At 42.5% G+C, this 16,537-nt stretch overlaps 1 protein-coding gene across 1 annotated transcript in view; it reads left to right on the top strand.

Moving 5' to 3' along the window:
• Positions 1 to 16,537, top strand: part of ubac2 (UBA domain containing 2) — a 227,214-nt gene that overhangs the window by 166,008 nt on the left and 44,669 nt on the right. Inside the window, exon 8 of the mRNA XM_043692678.1 lies at positions 11,207 to 11,452. Within this exon, the coding sequence (XP_043548613.1) occupies positions 11,207 to 11,452 (246 nt within the window). The remainder of the gene's footprint in view (positions 1 to 11,206; positions 11,453 to 16,537) is intronic.

The following is a 16,537-nucleotide window of genomic DNA, read 5'->3' as shown; positions in this document are numbered from 1 at the left end:
ACTCCAGGTCCTGCACCCTAAAGCTACAGTCTGGGTTCCCATGCCCCTGCAGAGTTAGTTTAAACCCCCCCCAAGAGCACTAGCAAACCTCCCACCAAGGATACTGGTGCCCCTCAGGTTCAGGTGCAGACCATCCTGTTTATAGAGGTCCCACCTTCCCCAGAAAGAACCCCAGTTATCCAAATACTGGAATCCCTCCCTCCTGTAACTTTTCTCATGCAGTGGGTAGTACATGTATGCAATGATCTGCCAGAAGAAGTGGTGGTGGCTGGTACAATTACAGCATTTAAAAGACACCTGGCTGGGTATATGAATAGGAAGGGTTTGGAGGGATATGGGCCGGGTGCTGGCAGGTGGGACTAGATTGGGTTGGAATATCTGGTTGGCATGGACGAGTTGGACCGAAGGGTCTGTTTCCATGCTGTATATCTCTATGATTCTATGACTTTCTCGATAGTTACAATAAACCCAAAATCATTTCTTAATTGAACAAGGTACTATTTACATTTAACTGAGCCACTGGGAGTGTCCGATAACTGAATGGACCCTCATTATATTTTGGCAGGAATACCTTCAACGTTGGTCTTTCCCCACTGTGCCTTGGCAGCAGTTGTCCCAAGGTTTAATGCGCGCCTCAGCACATAACTCTGGCCCGTGGAATGTGCTTGTCTGCAATACTTGGTCGAGGTCAAATCTTTGCATTTGAAGGCCAACAACTTCGGACAGACTGAAGAGCATCTTTCACTGGGTTGGTAGTCCTCCAGGCGCAGTTAATGTTTGTTTTGGTGTGTGTCCTGGGGAACAGACCATAGGGTCCTCCGTCAAGAAGCCCAACAAGAAGCACCTCATCTTCCTCCAGACTACTTTTACATAGGCACATTCCGGAAGGAGATGTGTGACATCTCTATCCCATCTCCACCTTTTGCCGCTGCTTTGAGGGCATTATGTGGTGATGCAGAGAGTCTGTGTATACATGAAGGAACTCACAGGTAGCGTTGTTCTCACCACCAGCCAAGCGATGTCGTGGTGGTTGTTGGAAAGCTCTGACCACGAGGCATTTTGCCAAATGAGTTTTATAGTCTGCTCAGGAAACCAGTCAACAGGATCAACCCTCTCCTTTTTCCCGCAGGGTCTTGAGGATGAGTACTGACCACTGCTTAATCGACTTGTGGACAAAGGTGTTTTCTTTCAAAGATATTTCCACGAGGGATAGGTGATACGGAACAGCCCAGCTATTTGGGGTGTTCCACAGCAATGAGGCCAATCCCATCCTTTGCAACACCAGGGACATGTAGAAACTTGATACATAGTGATATTTAATGTTTGCATAGCAAAGGTCTACATACAGCTTGATGCAGCCGCTCACAAAGGTGTCCACCAGAATGAGGGATACCTGCCCCCTCCCCCCATCCAGAGTTTTGTACATGGTGTCCCTGCAGACATGATCCATCTTTGACCTCCAGATGAAGTGGAAGTTGGCTCAGGTGACTGCAATGGCAGGTTCTGGGAATGGAACAGAATACCTCACACCTGATGACTGGGCTTTTAACCACAATGGAGAGGGAGCAATGCTCCCACAACCTCAGGTTCTGTCTCACCTTTAGTGATACGCTCCTCCCAAGCTTTTGCACATCCCCCCCTCCCCCCCACCCCCCCAACAATAGAACATTACAGCGCAATACAGGCCCTTCAACCCTCGATGTGTGCTTGCCTTTGGAACCCATCTGAAGACCATCTAACCTGCACTATTCCATTTTCATCCATATGCCTATCCAATGACCATTTAAATGCCCTTAAAGTTGGCAAGTCTACTATTGTTGCAGGCAGTGTATTCCATGCACCTACTACTCTCTGAGTAAAGAAACTACCTCTGACATCTGACCTATATCTATCACCCCTCAAATTAAAGCTATGTCCCCTCGTACTAGCCATCACCATCCGAGGAAAAAGGTTCTCACTGTCCAACTTATCTAACCCTCTGATTATCTTATATGTCTCAATTGTATCACCTCACAACTTTCTTCCCTCTAATGAAAACAACCTCAAGTCCCTCAGCCTTTCCTGATGGGACCTTCCCTTGATGCCAGGCAACATCCTTGTAAATCTCCTCTGAACCCTTTCCAAAGCTTCTACATCCTTCCTATAATATGGTGGCCAGAACTGTTTGCATACTCCAAATGTGGCCATACCAGAATATTGTAGAGTGGAGCATGATCTCATGGTTCTCACGAATCTCAATCACTCTACCACTAAAAGCTAACACACTATATGCTTTCTTAACAACCCGATCAACTTGAGTAGCAACTTTCAAGGATCAATGTACATGAACACCGAGATGTCTCTGCTCATCTACATGACCAAGAATCCTACCATTAGCCCAGTTCCTGTTACTCCTTCCAAAATGAATCACCTCACACTTTTCTGCATTAAACTCCATTTGTTACCTCTCAGCCCAGCTCTGTTGCTTATCTTTGTCTGTCTGTAACCCACAACATGCTTCGTCACTATCCACAATTCTACCGACCTTAGTGACATCCGCAAATTTACTAACCCATCCAAATTTACTATGCTCTCATCCAGGCCATTTACATAAATGACAAACAACAGTGGACCCAAAACAGATCCTTGCGGTGCACCACTAGTAACTAAACTCCAGGATGAATATTTCCCATCAACTACCACTCTCTGTCTTCTTTCAGCTAGCCAGTTTCTGATCCAAACTGCTAAATCACCTTCAATACCATACCTCCATATTTTGTGCAATAGTCTACCGTGGGGAACCTTATCAAATGCCTTACTGAAATCCATATATGCAACATCAGCAGCTTTACCCTCATCCACATGTTTGGTCACTTTCTCAAAGAACTCAATAAGGTTTGTGAGGTACGACCTACCCATCACAAAACCTTGTTGACTATCCCTAATGAACTTATTCTTCTCTAGATGATTATAAGTCCTATTTCTTCTCACCCTTTCCAACACTTTGCCCACAACCGAAGTAAGGCTCACAGGCCTATAATTTCCAGGGTTGTCTCTACTCCCGTTCTTGAACAGGGGAACAACATTTGCTATCCTCCAGTCTTATGGCATTATTCCAGTAGACAATGACGACCTAAAGATCAAAGCCAAAGGCTCAGTAATTTCCTCCCTGACTTTTCAGAGAATCATTGGATATATCCCATCCGGACAAAAGTGAGGACTCCAGTTGAGAGTGTGGTGTTGGAAAAGTACGGCAGGTCAGGCTGTATCCGAGGAGCAGGAGAATCGCTGTTTTGGGCAAAAGCCCTGGAGGGAGGGGAAATGAGGAAACTGATGAAATCCATATTGATGCCATGGGGTTGGAGAATCCCGAGGCAGAAGATGAGGCATTCTTCCTCCAGGTGTCGGATGGTTAGGGAATGGCGATGAAGGCGGCCCAAGACCTGCATGTCCTTGGGGGAGTGGGAGGGAGACTTGAAGTGTTCGGCCACAGGGCGGTGGTGTTGGTTAGTGCGGCAGTCCCAGAGATGTTCTCTGATGCGCACTGCGAGTAGACATCCTGTCTCCACCACGTAGAGGAGACTGCATCCGGAGCGAGGGATACAGTAAATGGCATGTGTGGAGGCGCAGGTGAAACTTTAATGGATGTGGAAGGCTCCTTTGGGGCCTTGGATGGAGGTGAGTGGGGAGTTGTGGGCGCAGGTTTTGCAATTCCTGCGGTGGCAGGGGAAGGTGCCAGGAGGGAAGGGTGGGTTGGTGGGGGGGGCGTGGACCTGACAAGGGAATCACGGAGGGAACGGTCTTTATGGAAAGCAGATGGGGTGTGGAGGGAAATATATCTGTGGTGATGGGGTCCGTTTGTAGGTGGTTTAAATGGCGGAGGATGATACAATGTATTTGGAGATTGGTGGGGTGCAAGCTGAGGACTAAGGGGTTGTTGCGGTTGGAGGGGTGGGGTTCGAGGGCAAAGGCGTTGGAAGTAGATGAGATGAACTGGAGGGCATCAACAACCATGTGGGAGGGTCTTTACAGAAGGAGGCCATTTGGTGTGTACTGTGGTGGAACTGGTCCTCCTGGGAAAAGATGTGATGGAGGAATTATCCCGTCTGATCTATCACCATTATCCCCACCTCCATCCACCTATCGCACTCTCACCTCCTCGGGTGCTGCCTGACCTGCTGTGCTTTTCCAGCACCACACTCATGACTATATCTGATCAGGCCCGGGGCCTTATCTATTTTTATGTTTTCCAGAATTGTTAACGCCTCCTCCTTATGCACCTCAATCCCATCTAGTCTAGTAGTCTGTATCTCTGTATTCTCCTTGACCACATTGTCTTTTTCCAGTGTGAATACTGACAAAAAGTATTAATTTCGCACTTCCCCTATCTCCTCTGACTCCACGCACAACTTTTCACTACTATGCTTGATTGGCCCTAATCTTACTGTAATCATTCTTTTATTCCTGATATAGCTGTGAAAGCCTTAGGGTTTGCCATGATCCTATCCGCAAGTGACTTCTCTTGTCCCCTCCTGGCTCTTCTTAGCTCTCTCTTTTGGTCTTTCCTGGCTAACCTGTAACTCTCAAGCGCCCTAACTGAGCCATCACATCTCATCCTAACATAGGACTACTTCTTCCTCTTGAAGAGAGATTCAACTTCCTTAGTAAACCACGGGTCCCGCGCTTGACAACTTCTTCCCTGCCTGACAGGTACATACTTATAAAGGACCTGCTGTAGCTGGTCCTTGAATAAGCTCCACATTTCAGCTGTGCCCATTCCCTTCAATTTCCGTCCTTATCCTATGCATCCTAAATCTTGCCGAATTGCATCGTAATTGCCTTTCCTCCAGCTATAACTCTTGCCCTGCAGTATATACCTATCCCTTTCTACCACTAAAGTAAACATAACTGAATTATGGCCACTCTCACCAAAGTGCTCATCTACCTCCGAATCTAACACTTGGCTGGGTTCATTACCCAGTACCAAATGTAATGTGGCCTCCCCCTTGTTGGCCTGTCTATATACTGTGTCAGGAAACCCTCCTGTATACATTGGACAAAAACTGACCCATCTAAAGTACTTGAATTATAGTACTCCCAGTACCATTGGAAAGTTAAAGTGCCCCATAACAACTATTCTGTCACTCTCATCTTTGCTATCCTTTCCTCTACATCTCTGGAACTATTTGGAGGCCTATAGAAAACTCCCAACAGGTAACCTGTCCTTTCCACCTCAATAGAGTACTCAAACATCCTTTCTGCAATCGTAATACTGTCATTGACTAATAGTGCCATACTACCCCCTGTTTTACCATTTTCTCTGTTCTTACTGAAACATCTAAATCCCAGAACCTGCAATAACCATTTCTGTCCCTGCTCTACCCCTGTCTCTAACATGGCCACAACATTGAAATCCCAGGTACCAAGCCATGCTCCAAGTTCACCCACCTTATTCCAGATGTTCCTGGCGTTGAAGTAGACAAACTTGAAACCAACTTCTTGCCAGCTGGTGCTTTCTTGCAATCTTGAAATCTTAGTTCTGACTTCACTACTCTTTTCAATTCCTATGTCCCTGCTGAATGAGTTTAAACCCACCTGAAGAGCATTAACAAATTCCACCCTCCCCCAACAGGATATTGGTACCCCTCTGGTATAGATGAAGACCATCCTGTTTGTAGAGGTCCAACCTACCCCAGAAAGAGCCCCAATTATCCAGGAATCCAAAACCGTCCCTCCTGCATCACCCCTGTAACCACATGTTCAACCCCTTTCCCTCACTACTCCTCACTTTACTAGCACGTGGCACGGGCAACAAACCGGAGATAGCAACTCTGTTTGTTCTAGCTCTAACCTTCCACCCTAGCTCCCTGAACTTTTTGCTTTAAATTCCCATTTCTCTTCCTACCTTTGTTGTTGGTGCCTATGTGGACTTGGGGCTGCGCCCCTCCCCCTCAAGGATTCTGAAAACACGATCAGAGACATCATGAACCCTGGCACCTGAGAGACAACACACCAACTGTGAGTCTCCTCTCATTCCCACAGAACCTCCTATCTGTCCCCCTAACTATGAAGTCCCCAATGACTAATGCTTTGCTCCTCTTCCCCCTTCCTTTCTGAGCGACAGGGGCAGACTCTGTGCCAGAGACCTATGCCCCTTTGCTGACCCCTGGTAAGTTGTCTCCCCAAACAATATCCAAAGCGGTATACTTATTGTTGAAGGGAATGACCACAGGGGATCCCTGCACTGCCTGCCGATTCCCTTTCCGTACCCTGATGGTTACCCATCTACCTTCTTCTTTTACCTGAGGTGTGATTACCTCCCTGTAACTTCTCTCAATAACCCCCTCCACCTCCTGAATGATCCGAAGTTCATCCAGCTCCAGTTCCCTAACGCGGTTTTCAAGGAGCTGGAGTTGGGTGCACTTCCCACAGATGCAGTCAGCAGGGACACTACTGGTGACCCTTACCTCCCACATTCTGCAGGAGGAACATTCAACTGCCCTAACCTCTATTCCCATTATTCTAAATTCCCAACAGACTACTGAAAAAATTAAAAACTAAAATAAACTAACCAATCACCTTACTAATTGGCACACAGAACCTTTTTGTTGGTTAGAGGAGGAGGGCGGGTGGGAGACACTACCTGAGTAGTGTTTTGGGTAAAGCATCCACCCAAATATGAAGCCTCATTTATCCAGCAGTCCCTTGTCTGCTCCTGCTCAGTGTGCGCTCTGCTTATACACGAGGTGAACCTTTCTATCTTTTAAAATTTTACCTTCCCATCAGGCCTCTGGTCCTTGCTGCCGCTCCTCCCCACCCCAACCTCCACCAAAACAAAAAGCGAAGAACGCTGAACTCCTGAAGAAAGCTTTTATATCTTTTAAAATTTCACCTTCCCGTTGGCCCTCTGGTCCTCGCTGTCACTCCTGCCACTCTCAACTGCCGTCGATTAAAAAGCGAAGCACACCTTATCAGCACCTTCAGGTAATCTGTCATGATAGTGAAAGGGATAAAGGATCATCCGGCCCAGTTCCCAGATACCAGGTGGTCTTTCTGGTTTCAATTTTGTTAAGACTTTTTGTTAAGTCTTGTTTGGTATTTTAAAACAGCAGTTCAGAGTCAACCACATTGCTTAGGCCAAACTAGAAGAGCATAACAAACTTCGTTTCCTGAACGTTAGGATGTTATCAAATAGATTTTTTTCATCAATAGAGTCTTAACTTCAAATTCAAATTCCCCACTATCTGCCATGGTGGGATTTGACCCAAGTCCCCAGAACATTAGCTCTAGATTAGTAGTCTGGTGATAACACCAGTAGGTCAATGCCTCCCCTTAGATGTATAATTAATCCACTGAGGATGTCTACTTACACACCAGAATTGGCATCTTTAATGTAATTAAATGTCCCAAGGCACTGCACAGTGTGCTATTAAGCAAAGTATAACAATAACACCAAATCACAAAAGGATTGTGGAGTAGCGTCTCTGGAACAGTAATCCAGAGATGTAGGCTAATCCTCTGGGGATGTGGATAAAAATAATTAAGCTGGAATTGAAAGGTACTCTTAATAGTAGTGGCTATGAAAGTTCATGGATTGTTTTAAAAAATCTTCTGGTTTACTTTTATCCTCGAAGGAAGGAAATCTGTCAACCTTATCAGGCCTGATCTCTATGTGACTCCAAAGCCATTTAAATGTAATTAACTCTTAATTTCCCTCTGAAATGACCCAACAAACAAACCATTTAGTGCAAGTTTAATTTGTGATGGACAACAAATGCCAGCCTTATTAGTGATGGGCACATGTTATGAGAAGAATAGAAAAAAACAAATGGTGCAGATGGCCAAGCTTGGTCAAAGAGAGAGGTTTTAAGGACTATCCTAGAGATAGCAAGGTAGAGAGCCAGAGAAATTCAGTGAGGGCATTCCAAAGTGTGGGGCCTAGATAATTGATAGCCCAGTGACCTATGACGCAGCAATTAAAATCAGGAATGCTCAAGAGGCCCGATTTGAGAAGTACAGATATCTTGCAGCATTGTGAAACTGGAGGAAATTGCAAAGGTAAGGCTTTGGAAGATTTTGAAACTGAGGATACTGCTTTTAAAATCAAAGTGTTGCCTGACTGGGAGCCAGTGTGGTTCAGCAAACACTGGAATGACAGTTCTACAGATCTTGATGCAAGTTAAGACACAGGCAACAAAGTTTTGGATGACTCAAGTTTATGAACAGTAAAATGTGCTGCAGCAGTAAGCATTGAATTGTAACAGTCAAGACTAAAGTCATGGATGAGAGTTTCAGGACTAGATGAACTGAGACGGGAGTACTGTTGAGCAGTGGTACTACAGCTGGGATGTATGTGATGTTCTCTGCAAATTAATGTGTTATATAGAATTAAGTGAATTGCTTGGACAAGTCTTAATGAGAATTTTGGGAAGAGATTTGAATGGAATTGTTCACACTTTTGATTTAAGGTGCTTGCATCGTCAGCCGTATGTTTTATTCTTGTGCGCCGGACGTTTACATGATTGAAGACAGGGATGTCCGTGATGTTTCCTCTTCCTCGCTGAAATTGTTGGCTAACCATGAACCAAAGCAATGTCAAGAGGGTTTTTCATGCAGTAAATTCCACTCTCTTGCTCTTCCCCATAGCACTGTTTTTCCCTTCCAGTATTTATAAAATTCCTTTTTAAAAGTTATACTTGAATCTGCTACTACTACCCTTTTTGACAATACATTCTAGATCACAACAACTTACTGCAAAGTTAGCGCAGGATTAGTGGCAGCAAGCTACCTCAAACAACCCTTATCCAGAACCACATGCTGATAGAGGTGGTAAATACCACAAGTTACTAAGAGTTATCAACTGAGAAAGTACCACCGTTACTATTCTTATTATTTAAAAGAATTCTTAGTTTCTGTCATCTACAAACCAGGTCACAACCATATATCAAAAAGAAAAGTGGTCCTGATACCGATACCCGGGGAACACTGCACTATAACCTCCGTTACCTCTGAGAAACAACCAACTCTCAGCTTTCTGTACTCTGGCCAGCATCAGTAACTGCATTACCATGCCAGTCAATCCTATCGGCATTAATTTTATTAACAAATCGATTATGTGGCACTTCATCAAATGTGTTTTGACATTCAAAATGCACAACATTATATATACACATTTGTCAACTTCCTTCATCAAGTTAGTTGTACACCATTTGGTTACTAAATCTGTACTGACTTTAATTTTGCCCTGGAGTATTGCCTCTAAAACCTCCCTACTGCCAACTTGAGACTGATCCTTTATATATTAAAATTTGTATTGTGTACCATGAATCACGATCAGGCAGAGTTAGTAAATCTAAAGAGCCATCTAGACTTGAAACGTTAGCTTGCGGCCTCTCCATGGATGCTGTCTGACCTGCTGAGATCTCCGGCATTTATTGTTTTTAGATTCCACCAGCTGCAGTCATTTGCTCCTACAAATTAACAGCAATAATAGGTATTGAATTGAAACCTGACTTAACATATACTGTAAACCTGCAAAGGCCTGGAGCCTCATCTCCACCTTTGACTCTTCACTGTTGTAAATATTGAGGAAACTATATCTAAAACTTCAACTTGTTCTTTTACAGTCACTGCAGACTGATAGTCTTGGTGTGTTACCTAGTTACGGTAGTGTCTTGAGAGGTGGGGGAGATATTGGAGATTTCAGTTGGTGGGTGCCAGATAAAAAGAGTCTTACTGTCTATCCTTTTACTAATGTAGACACCAGAACTGGTACAGCACATTGACTATGATCTAACAAAGGTCCTATATGTAATTTATCACAATTTCAATGCTTCTAAACTACATTCCTCCAGAAATGAACCTCAAAGCTTTGTTTGTTATATTTGTTGGCTTTGTCAAGCCACATTACTACATGTAATGCTTGATAAATTTGTACTGCCAAATCCCCTTAGTTTCATTTCGAGTCTTACTTTTCCACAGAGCAGATAACATTCTTATTCCTTCTGTGAAAATGCTCCACCTGATGCACACCTATAATCATTTACCATTACCCCCCATCCAAGATTGTTCTGGAACATTCTCTTAATATGGAAACAGTGGAAAGGGCAAATGGTCCTCTGGCATGACAAAGGACCAAATTCAAAGCTTTCAGGAACATCCATATTGCCTGCTGGAACAGTGGAGCCTTTACCTAGAACTAAGCCAGCTATAGCTGATTTATCAAGTGGGACATGAAAGAAACAGAATATAATTTCACAATTTGCTGATCATTCATTTTTATTGCACTGAGACATTTTTTTTAAAGATATATTGAACAAAGTTCTATATCCCTTTGAACAAAAGATATGTACCTAATATCTGTAATAACTCCAGAGTGCCAGTACAGAAAAAGATTAAAAAGTAAACTCATGGCAACAGTAACTTCAGTTGGCTTCTTTCTGTTCAAGCAAGTATTAAGGGTTTATAGTTGCGGTAGAAGTTTCTGATGCTATAATTTTAATCTCCAGAATGAGTGACTTTGGGTCAAATGGGTTACAACAATTTAAAACATTTCAGCAGTTTTTAAAAACCTCAATTCTTACACAAATCAACTTAGAAACTGCCCATATTGAGTTTGAGATGAGATGGGCAGGCAATCTGCTGTCAGGTTTAAATATTTAATAAGATAGTTTGTCTCAGAGTTCAACTCTCTTCCAAGTTTAGCTCTGGCCTGTCTGTACCTTGGGCCATGGAGCACAGCATTTAAAGACAGTGGATTCCTGTTTCATGGAGGAAGGAATTCCTTTTCCAACACTGTTTGTGGGCCAAATTAAGCAGAAGACTTTCATCCCAATTACTCATGGCTTCCCCAGTCCAATTGCACCACTTCCCATGATCACTGATTCCCTATTTCTTGACCTGGGTTTCTCTCCAAATCCCCACAATCAGCTCCAGACTCTATAAAACTATCCCATATCTTGATAACCAGGCCGGCTTCTGACAAGGAGTACTGGTAGAAAGAAAAGCATGCAGAAATGTCCACAGATTTGTGGACTTTTCAACCAGAGCTTCACTCCTTTATTGTTTGGAAATCTTGCCTCAGTTAAGGTCAGAGCCCAATTGTCTGCAACTATTGTAACCTAAGGCTATTGCTGAGAACAGTATAGTTGTTATGTGCTGTTGCCATAGATCTAATGTTTGAATGTTTACTATCCATTGATGACCATTTCATACACTCTTTCTACAGCTTTCCGGAATTGTTTACCACTACAATGTGCTGAAGGTACAGCGATTACTTTGTGTACCGAAGTGGGTGACCAGATGTGCCTCGTTTATTCTTGAACCACTCTTCTCATCTGCTGATCCCACTGACGAGGCTCCCATTGGAATGGGTGCAACGCTGGAAATTCAGAGACAGCAGAGGATGGAAATGTTGGATCAGCAAATCATGCTGGCTCAGCTTAACCAGAACAACAGGAGACATCGGTGGCAAGTAATGACTTCTTTGATAGTGCATGATCTAAGTTGCAACTTTTATTCTCTACCCTTCATGGCATTTGTATTCTTATCCCATAATCATGAACTGACGATAGAGAGGAAATTTGCAAAACAATTTTAGGTCTTAACTAATTTATATGAACTTCTTCCAACTCTACCTTATCTACCCTGTCAATGTATCACCCAATTCCTATCTCTATCAGGCCAAGATCTAGCTTCTTCATTTTTAAAAATTTGTAAGAACAACAGGAAGTGTTATCGGAACTCAGCAAGTTGGCAGCATCTCTGAAGTAACGTTTTGAGTCCAGTATGATTCTTCAGATTTCCAGCACGTGCAGTATTTTGTTTGAGTGTTTAAAAGTTTAAATATTTGTTCACTAATTAAAGCACACTGCTAGCAAGTCCAGCATCTATTGTCCATATGGAATTGCCCTTGAGAAAATGGCAGTGAGCTGCTTTCTTGAACTGCTGCATGTGTTTATGTAGTTTTGCCTTATACTATTCTCAGCCACTGTGCCATGTGGTAGTGAGTTCCAAATTTTCACTACTCTCTGGCAGAAAAAAAGATTTCTCCCGAATTTGTTGTTAAATTTATGAATGACTATCATATATTCGTGACCCTCATTTTAGATGAACATTTTTAAAAGAAAGAACACAATATGTACTGATGTTATGATTTCAAACCATGAATTGAAATGATCTTTAGGAAAGTCATGCTCGAGAGATAATTCATTTTATTTTATAATTTTCTTCGCTAAGGTCAGCTCAGAAATTATGTCATATTTAAAGTAAATCTTGGAATTTTCATAGCATTTCTGAGTTCACTCTTTCCACTTTCACCAACTAGTTCCTTGTCACAGGCCAGTACAATCACCCTCCCACATCTTCTTTTAAACCAGGCTGATATTTTGCACGTGGCAATGATTTGCATCGCCCACACAGAACCGTAACTGTTTTGACTGATAACAGGCAGGTCATATAAAACATTGATATTCTGGTATTTTTTGTGAGTTGCTATTGAATTGAAATGATCTAATGTCGCAGCCATATTAGTGCTGATGCAACTTATATTAAATAGAATTTGCAGCACAGAAAAAGACTTTTCGGCCCAACTGGTCCATGTCAGCGTTCATGTTCCATTTGACCCTCTTCCCTTTCAGCATAAGAAAGTTGCCCTTCAAATTTGTAATAATGATCTTCCCCTTCCACACAAACATCTAACCACAATGCAGAAGCACTGATGATTTGTATCTTGTAATTGTAGTAAATGTTGTGATCATGATTTGTGTTCTGTCTGAATTGTACAGAAACAAGTAATAATCTTCAGTTTTTTTCTCCTCTTACATAGTTATCTGACTTCCCCTTAGTTCATCGTATCTACTCACTTCAACCACTCCCATTCTCCCCGAAAGTGAAAACATCTTCTTTATGTCTAACGTTCTCAACGCTTGACTACTTTTAATTGTTTCTATAGATGATGCATTTCCACCCAACCAAGCTGCTCTTTTTCAGCAGAAAAGGCCTGTCTATTCAATCATTCCTGGCAGTTTTAAACTCTCAGTTCTGGTATAATCCTAGTAGTTTTTTAAAATGTCCTCTGCACCCGTTTTATATCAAGGAAAGCAACTATTTTTAATATGCGAATATTTATCTAACCAAAGTTAAAAATCACACAACACCAGGTTATAGTCCAACAGGTTTAATTGGAAGCACTAGCTTTCAGAGCGCTGCTCCTTCATCAGGTGGTTCATCAGCTTCATCTAACCAAGGTCTTAAATTAACCAATTTTAACAGTGCTTCCCTGTTTATCATTTAAATTCAGTTATCCATTTAATACTATGTAGAGAATGGTTTATTAAATATAGTTCCTTAGAGTTAAAAGTAAAACACTGCAGCTACTAGAAAATAAAAATTAACATGAACTGTTGGAAATGCTGTCGGTGTAGCTGTAGAAAGAGGAAGGGAGGTTGAAGTTTTGAAACATTGTGACTCTTTATCAGAACTGAAGAAGCATCGTATAGTTGTTGCCTTCCAATGGTTTAGTACTGTTCTATATTAACAACTGAATTGGATCGAGCAATAATTTCCATGCTGAGATTAACACTTGTGGTGTTATTACATGCTTACTGTTGCCATTTCAAAGAATCCCACATCTCACATTATCCGTCTCCACTTTTGCCTTGGGAATTCCTATTGTTGAAAGCATAATCCATGCCTTTGTTAGCTCTATTCCAGTACTCTTCTGTCTGGCCTTCAGCCTTACATGCTTTGTAAACTTCAGTTGAACCAAGACTCTGGTTCCTGTATCCTCACCCTCACCAGGCCCTCTTTACCCACCATTTTGTGCTTGCTGACCATCAATGGTTTCTGTCAAGCTTATAATTTTTTTTTGTTCAAATTCCTCCCTCGTCCTGCCTCTCCCTTTTCCTGCAAACATCTCCAGTCTTGCAGCTCTCTAAGTTCTCTGTGTTTCTCCTGTTCAGATTTCTTTTGCCCAACACTGGGACTCATTCTTTCAGCTGTCCTGGACTATAAGCTCTTGAATTCCCTCCCTCAGCCTCTCTTTTTCTCCTTTAAGACATTCCTTTCCACTTTGACCAAGCTCCTTTTATGTGCACTATCAAATTTTAGTTGATTATATTCCTATAAAGTGCCTTGGAAATTTTTCATTTGTCAAGGGCACTTCATAAATGGAAGTTGTTGGTTATACATATGAGTCAAATCACCACTCCCTAAACCATTTGCATTTTCTGTCACTTAGAGATCATTAAGCACCAGGTATTCTGACCAGTTTTGTGCTTTCACTTCTTGATCCAACTGGTGAACCTCCTTGCTGAAGCAGCAGTGCTCAGTGCTCACAGCCATCTTGAACAGTTATGCACCTCTTCATCCTAATAAACTTGCCAGTCTCACTACATTACTCAGGATGTAGTGAAAAAGGAAGAGAGCAATGAAAACAGAAAATATGGAAAGATTCAGCACGTTTGGAAGTACTTGAGGAAAGCAAAACGCAGGTTTAACTCTTCAGACCAATGACCCATCAGGTTCGGGGAACTGGCACCTCCAACGACCTTATCACAAACCTAAGGTGTTGTAAAGCACTTGGAATGAGATACTTTATAATGTGGCAACTGGTGTAATATAGGAAGCAGAGCTGTCAATTTGCACAAGCTTCCACAGGTAGCAATGTGAGAACTCCAGATAATTTATTTTTAATGATCTTGGTTGAGCTATGTTTAATGGCTGGGATATTGTGAAGCAATCACAGCTCCTCTTCAAAATAGTGCTGTCGGAGCGGGAGGTGGGGCATCAGTTTAATGTCTAATCTGAAACATGGCACTTCCAACCATGCAGCACTGCTTCACTCCTGCACTGCGATTTTTGTGTGAATGCCTCAATTGATAATATCAGTATCGAAAAAAATTTGTAATTGACTCAAAAAACATTCAAAACATGAAATTTCTTCAAGGAAGCCTTGTGAAAATAAACATTCCACTTAAATGTTTAACCCATGCTATAAATAAACATTTCTATTCAATAAACGATTGGAGCTGTTTACTGAAATGCTCACTTGATAAGCAGCACATTGTGAAAATGATTGTTTGGGAAATCAGTCCACTTCAGCAGGTTAGAGGCTGCTGCTGATGCAAATGAGAAGTAGGCATTACGTAATGGTGGTAGACAGAGAGTTAGATTTCCCAGGGACACAGATATGGTGGAAGGAAATTGAGTTCACTTTTGAGGAATTGAAAATTGAGAGGTTTTGGGCTGGACTATTAGAACAGTGGAGCTCTTCTAGTTACTGTATTCTTATTCCCATGGTGTAGGAACCAGATCATTTATGATGCTCCCTCTCTCAAGTACTGCCTTTGATTGTGTTAATCCCTTAGTTTCTTCGAATGCACCCTCTCTCTGCTTCACTGTCATGGTTTTGTCACAGTGCCGCCGCCCTCTCCCCCAATCATATCTAGCTCTGATCATCTTTGCAGCCCCTCACTCATCTTTGTCGCTTCCTAACTCACCTTTCCTTTTTTACAATCCCACTCCCTGGTTTGCAGCCCTCCACTATCCTTTACAAAACTCCTTTCTCCTTTGCAGTTCCTGCCTTTCCCTTGGCAGCCCACTTTGCAATGCTTCTTCCCCTTCCCACCTTTACAAGCTCTCTACCACCTTTACAGCTGCTCCTCCTGGTTTTGCAGCAGCAGAATGTTGAAGGTTATGGCTGGGGTAGAAATCAAGTGGGCTGCCTTGTCCTGGATGGTGTAAAACTTCTTGAGTGCTGTTGAAGCTGCACCAATTCAGGCAAGTGCAGAGTAATCCATCACATTCCTGACTTGTGCCTTGTAGATGATGGACAGACATTGTTAAGGCAGGAAATGAGTTACTTTCCACAGATTTCTGAGCCTCTAACCTGCTGAAGTGGACTGATTTCCCAAACAATCATTTTCACAATGTGCTGCTTATCAAGTGAGCATTTCAGTAAACAGCTCCAATCATTTATTGAATAGAAATGTTTATTTATAGCATGGGTTAAACATTTAAGTGGAATGTTTATTTTCACAAGGCTTCCTTGAAGAAATTTCATGTTTTGAATGTTTTTTGAGTCAATTACAATTTTTTTTCGATACTGATATTATCAATTGATGCACAGCTTTATTTTCTGTCTACCTCCTAAGATATACAATGGTTTAGACAATAGACAATAGGTGCAGGAGTAGGCTATTCTGCCCTTCGAGCCTGCACCACCATTCAATATGATCATGGCTGATCATCCTTAATCAGTATCCTGTTCCTGCCTTATCTCCATAACCCTTGATTCCACAATCTTTGAGAGCTCTATCTAACTCTTTCTTAAATGAATCCAGAGACTTGGCCTCCACTGCCCTCTGGGGCAGAGCATTCCACACAGACACCACTCTCTGGGTGAAGAAGTTTCTCCTCATCTCTGTCCTAAATGGTCTACCCCGTATTTTTAAGCTGTGTCCTCTGGTTCGGCACTCACCCATCAGCGGAAACATGTTTCCTGCCGCCAGAGTGTCCCAACCTTTAATAATCTTATATGTTTCAATCAGATCCCCTC

This window comes from Chiloscyllium plagiosum, chromosome 6 (assembly GCF_004010195.1).
Source record: "Chiloscyllium plagiosum isolate BGI_BamShark_2017 chromosome 6, ASM401019v2, whole genome shotgun sequence".
Taxonomy (NCBI): domain Eukaryota; kingdom Metazoa; phylum Chordata; class Chondrichthyes; order Orectolobiformes; family Hemiscylliidae; genus Chiloscyllium; species Chiloscyllium plagiosum.
Note: the sequence above shows the minus strand (reverse complement) of the source record. Positions and strands in the feature narration are given on the sequence as shown.